Below are 6,188 nucleotides of genomic sequence, written 5' to 3'. Positions count from 1 at the left end.
GAAAAAAAAAACAAAAAAAAATAACAAAAAATACTTTTAAAAAGCAAAACTAAATCAGCTCTAAATCTAATTTGATTAGATATATCAACTGTTAACTCACGTTTAATTCTGACTAGTTTTATTTCCAACTATTTCTTAAGTTGATGTAATCAAATTCTAGATAGATTGACCTAACTAAACCCTGTTCAAACTCGAATATGTTAAAATTAAAAAATAATTTTTTTAAAAAAATAAAAGGGTGTTATTATTATGGACAAAAGTGAGAAACTGTGGTTAACCTAATGACCGAGTCCTAAACTAAGTAAAGGCTGACAAGTATGCTCCTTCCTCTCCAGAGATACAAGAGAGAAGAGAAGAGTGACTTTTATGGGCATAAATAGTCCACCATGTTTAACCATGATGATCACTTATAGTCTATACCGTAGCATACCCACTTGCACTCGCAGCTAGCAGCTAGCAGCACCGCTCAATTCGTACAGTTCTCTCAACTAGTATAAATAAGAGAGGAGGATGACAAGCCCCAACTGGATTTGATTTCTATCCTTAATTCCCTGTTAGTCTTTTCTAGTTTATGGCAATTGCAGCAACCATGAGCCACAACGATGAAAACAACAACAGCAACGACAACACCAACAACAAAGATGATGATGATGATCATGAGCATGACATGGTTATGCCTGGCTTTCGTTTCCGTCCTACCGAAGAAGAACTCATTGAGTTCTACCTTCGCCGTAAGGTTGAGGGCAAACATTTCAATGTCGAGCTCATTACTTTCTTGGATCTTTATAGCTATGACCCTTGGGAACTTCCTGGTATACCATATGCTAATCCCCTTCTTTTATATATCATCTTCTTCTTCTTCTTCTTCTTCTTCTTCTTCTTCTTCTTCTTCCATTCTGTCAAGTGCCATAGCTAAACTACTAGTTTCAAATTTGAATGATGATAGATGATGTATATATATTTATATGTTGTGTTGCTGATCAGCTTTGGCTGCAATTGGAGAGAAAGAATGGTTCTTCTATGTCCCTAGAGACAGGAAATATCGAAACGGGGATCGTCCCAATCGTGTGACCACTTCAGGCTACTGGAAGGCAACAGGAGCTGACCGGATGATCCGAGCTGAGAATTCAAGATCAATTGGTTTAAAGAAAACCCTAGTTTTCTACTCCGGGAAAGCTCCTAAGGGTATCCGAACTAGTTGGATCATGAATGAATATCGGTTGCCACAGCATGAAACTGAGCGATACCAAAAGGTACTTGATTTTACTATATCATCTTCGGTTGCAATTCAACGCGCCCGTAGCATCTAGCCTAGGCTTCCTCCTGTTTTGATCTTCTAGCTACGAATCTTTCCCTTGTTTCTTGATTGTGATCAAGAATCCTATGAATACAATATTCTTCTTATTTGTTTTCTCATCATCGTTTTTGCTTTCTTGATCTCAAATCATAAAAAATGAAACCCACGAATTAAACTACATATTTCCATGAATTTCAATCCCTTTTCTTTCCCTTCAGTAATTAACCCTAGCTAGTTCCTAGAGCTCTAGTTGATACATCCTAACTTGAGCAGCTTGCTAGTAATCTTCTTCTTCTAAGCAATCGTGCAGAGTGAATTGTTCAATTTAAGCAATTGAGCAGCTTGCTAGTAATCTTCTCTTAAGCTATAGATCGATCCATAGCTAGCACACCATAGATATATATGCTAGCTTTCTAGCCAGCTAAGAGAAGTACCAAAGGTGCATAAATATTGTAAGCCAGCCGGAAGAAATAAAGGCACAAGGAGAAGAAGATTGCTAGGAATAATACTGACATTTAAGTTCCAATCTCTTTAATGGATCCTTCACAAAATTTATAATGGTACCATCAGCATGCATGAACTTTAATTCAATTGCCCACAAAGCTTCCCTATGTATTGAATTCTACTCCATTAATGCTCCCTCATAACTGCAATCAATGCTCATTGTCGAGAGTGGGGTAAATTTTCATTGCCTACAATTTATTTTGGTGTTCGAAGTTTCTTCCTTTGGTTATTTCCTTCTTTTAGTCATTGATTCTTTCACAAGTTTCCTTGTTGTTTTTTAAAAAACAAATTTCAGGCTGAGATATCACTTTGTTGCGTCTACAAGAGAGCTGGGATAGAAGATCACCCATCTCTCCCTCGTTCGATTCCATCACGGGCATCCTCATCGAGGGGGACTCAATCTGACAAGAAACACCAGAGTCATGTTACGGTGAAAGGATTTCAACCTTTCTTGGGACAATCATCACAGCAAATTGAAATGGAGAAGATGAGTGAAACAGATGCAAGCGGTAGCTCAGATGTCACAACAGCTCTTGGACTCTCCCAGCATAACATCAATGCATACCATCCAATTAGTACCTCAATTGAACTGCCGGCTTCAGTAGAAGAAGGAATGTTTCTAAACCAGACCAAGCAAGCTGCCAGCAGCTTTTTAGTCCCCAACTGCCCTAACCTCTTCACTGTCACATCTTCAGTGTCGTCGAATCCAGTCTATGATGATCTTCATAGACTAATTAACTACCAACAAGCTGACATTGGTCAGCAGCAGCAGCAGCAATTTTATCTTCTTCAACAACACCAACCCTCACCGCTCTCTAGTATGGCACCACAATCGCAGTCACTGCCTTTCAACATGCTACCAAACTTGCTACCAACCACCTTTCCAGACAGGATATGGGATTGGAATCAAATGCCAGAATCAAACAGAGACTACAATAATCCATTTAAGTAACTAATGGACTGCACATATATAGGTAGGTTATACTTGATGTTGTTCGTAATATATCCACATATAATCTACTCCTAATGCCATTAGTTTGCTATTATGACTTATACAAATTAATGTATATTAGGGTTTGATTACTAGTCTACGTAATTTCCATTCCTTGTAATGAATATTGTTTAGCCTACAAATTAAGTTTGTGTCTAGAGATTAATATTTTGGCGGCTTTCAAATACACAGGTTTCAAGCTAGAAGCGACCTCTCTCTATTCATTTACTTCTAATAAGTGTAAAGAGAACGCAAATTCACTGCTTCTGGTTCGTAGCCATATTTAATCTGGTTCAATTCATCTCCTTCCCCAAAATTTCTAGTGCTTGTCCTCACAAATGTGCATGTGTTAGCCTCTCCCCTATCTCAAAATCTAAAAGTGTGTTCAGTGTAAGGTCAGAGAATCAAAATGCCATATATGATTGATACCCGGGGGCCATTTGGAGACAAAGGTTAATACACCTTATAGAGAATTGCAGGGGGGGCTGGACCCCTTTTACAAGCCAACATTCATATGAAGGCAGCATGCACAGATTGTTGCATTTGTTTCTTTGGTAGGTGAGGGGACTGAGGGACCAACCTCAAAAAGAGAATTTTTCTGTTTTTTTTTATAGGCAATAAAATGCATGAAAACACCTAATAATATATAGGCATACAAGAGAATCAGAATAAAGCCTTGCATATATCCCATTGGATATGAAACCGGCCCTCTTATGAACATATATATTCGATGCATAAGATGATCACATGCATTAAAGATCATAGAAACTATATAATTTGCCCTGGTTGATTTAGGTTTTTTTTGTCTATGAGATGCAAATTGCAGTTTACACCTTAAAAGCACCGCGTAGCTAAACCAGCTCTTATACATATAAGCAGAATAAGTCTATAAAAGGAAAACAAGAGATCACAAGGATCTATATGCCAAAAGGAAGAACTGTGCATAAAAAAGCCTTGGATAGCACAAGTGAAAAAACAATCAAAGAACTTGCCCCTCCCTTAGCAATTTTTGGACCCTAACAACAAACCAGCACTTAGTTGATGATGAAGTCTAGCTAAAGACTTTTTAAAACAAAAACGATGGAATCTTTGGCATATATAGCTAAGCATAATTAGTATTTGGTAGGTTTGTGACAATTATCAAGGTTTTTTTTTTTTTGTCAAATTAGCATAGTAAACTTAAAAAATTTAGGGGAATGACACTCTTTGAAAAAGATATGGTGAAATGATAAAATAGTTTGACCTTGTCACGCTTCTGAAACACGATAACTACCTGTCGTGCTTCTGAAGCGTGACATTAACTAAATATCACACTTTATAAGCACAGCATCAATTAAAATTTTGAAGAACAACAACACACAAACATTATCTCTATATCATTAAAAAACCACCAATGCCCTCACTTCTCTCTAAATAAAACTCATTAATTACTTGGAATTTTCCATTTAAACAACCAAAAATCAAACTAGTAATTTAGACATGTCATATGTAGAATTGAAAGTGAACAACCAACAATTTTTTTATATATATAGAATATCTAATAACATATTTATGTTATGTTATGTTATTACGATGGTAATATTGTTCCTGAAGTGAACAGTAGTATCACATACAATGACGGAAGCATTTTATTGTTAACTAGTAATTTAGACATGTCATATGTAGAATTGAAAGAAATCATTTTTCATGGGCTTGGGTGGAATTATAATGATATTGATATTGAAATAAATTGGAGGTGTTAAATTGATGAACATTAGTATTATCTTGTACCAATTGTATGTGATGGTAGTTTTAAGATAATGATTGATTGTTTCATTCAAAATGGTTTGAACATGATGATATTGTATATGAGTAGTTAACCAAAATCTATGTGTGTCCTAACTTCTGTTGGTCCTTCAAATTCAGTTGGTTGAGGTAAAAATAATTTATTGTTGGATGATTTGCTTCAAATGATAAATTATATTATGTTTGATAATCATTTTATTGATCAACATATATTTGACTATTATGGGCCTAATGAAAATAAAGATGATGATGTTGATGTTGATGTTGATAATGATATTGATGATGAAATTATTCCTCATGCTCCTGAATTTAGAGATATTTCTAGGTCTAGTTTTATTGTTTCATATAATTGGGCACTTAGTCATAGATGTATGCTAAGAGGGTCTGATTTGGAGATTGGTTAAGCATTTAGTAGTAAAAATAAATTGGTTAATGTCATTAAACGGTGGCACATTACACACTAGGTTGAGTATCGAGTTCAACAGTCGAACTCTATATTTGTTCAATCATAAAAAGGTCAGATTTATTTGAGATGGCAAAGTTAAAAAGGTTACACTCGTGTATCTTGACCATTGTCCATAAAGACCACCAATAACATGAGGCAAATTTTATTGTTAATGCTATATCAACCATTATAATGTATAATCTTTCAATAACGGTTACAAGCATACAAGATGAAATAAAATTGCAATACAAGTATAAAATATCATATGAAAAGCATGGGTTGCAAAACAAAAGGTGATTGAGTCTTTTGAGAAATTGTTTAGGTTGTTGTTGGCAATAAAGGAATCAAATTCTGGAATAGTTGTTAATTGGACACACAAAGAAAATCTTGATGATGGTTCAATGGTTTTTTGTCGAGCTTTTTGGTCATTTGAACCTTATACTGAAGGTCTGAAGTACTATAAACCACTTATGAGTGTTGATGGGACACATTTATAAGGGCGATATGATGAGAAGTATTGATTGTAGTTGCTTTTAATACGAATAATGGGATATTCTCGTTAGCTTTTGCAATTGTTGATGAAGAAAATAATGACAATTGGAGATGTTTTTGTTTTACTTATAAAGATACGTTACAGGTGAGAGAACCGGTATATATATAATATTAGATAGATATGCAGGCATAAAGAATGGAGTAGCATAAATTTGGTGTCAACCCTTAGGATACCATTAGTATTATGTTAGACATTTTGTTAGCAACTTCAACCATAAATTCAAATACCCATCTACCAAACAAATTTAATGAGGATGTGTTATGAATCTTCTAGACACAAATTTAATTTGTGGTGTAAAAAAATATGTAGCCTGAACCAAGTATATAAAGAATGGTTTGAAAGGGAGCCAAAAGAAAAATGGCTTTATGTTATGATGATGGTCACCAGTATAGTAAATGAAAACTAATTTTTCAGAATCATTTAATAATGTTCTGAAAAATGCTCATGCAATGCCTATTTCTACTCTGGTACAATTAACATTTTATAGATGTAATGGTTATTGGGTCAAGCGAAGATGTGAAGCTAATGATGTCATTTAAAGTGGAGTAATTTGGCCTTTTGCAATTTAGATTGAATTGACAATAAGCAACGATAGATCAAGATATCATATTGC

At 34.9% G+C, this 6,188-nt stretch overlaps 1 protein-coding gene across 1 annotated transcript; it reads left to right on the top strand.

Moving 5' to 3' along the window:
* Window positions 1-290: 290 nt before the first annotated feature.
* On the top strand, window positions 291-2,977 carry LOC18098384 (NAC domain-containing protein 35). The gene is made up of 3 exons (XM_006385043.3): window positions 291-812; window positions 985-1,253; window positions 2,097-2,977. The coding sequence occupies exons 1-3, from the start codon at window positions 572-574 to the stop codon at window positions 2,751-2,753; spliced, it is 1,167 nt and encodes a 388-aa protein (XP_006385105.2). The 5' UTR covers window positions 291-571; the 3' UTR covers window positions 2,754-2,977.
* The last annotated feature ends 3,211 nt before the right edge of the window (window positions 2,978-6,188 follow it).

Source organism: Populus trichocarpa, chromosome 4, assembly GCF_000002775.5.
Source record: "Populus trichocarpa isolate Nisqually-1 chromosome 4, P.trichocarpa_v4.1, whole genome shotgun sequence".
In the NCBI taxonomy this organism is placed as follows: Eukaryota; Viridiplantae; Streptophyta; class Magnoliopsida; order Malpighiales; family Salicaceae; genus Populus; species Populus trichocarpa.
This window is presented reverse-complemented; position numbering and strand designations above follow the sequence as displayed.

Coding starts and splice junctions, on each gene's coding strand:
- LOC18098384 (XM_006385043.3), top strand. CDS start 572: ATGGCAATTGCAGCAACCATGAGCCACAACGATGAAAACAACAACAGC. Junction 813..984: donor TGACCCTTGGGAACTTCCTG/GTATACCATATG, acceptor GTTGCTGATCAG/CTTTGGCTGCAATTGGAGAG. Junction 1,254..2,096: donor AAACTGAGCGATACCAAAAG/GTACTTGATTTT, acceptor AACAAATTTCAG/GCTGAGATATCACTTTGTTG.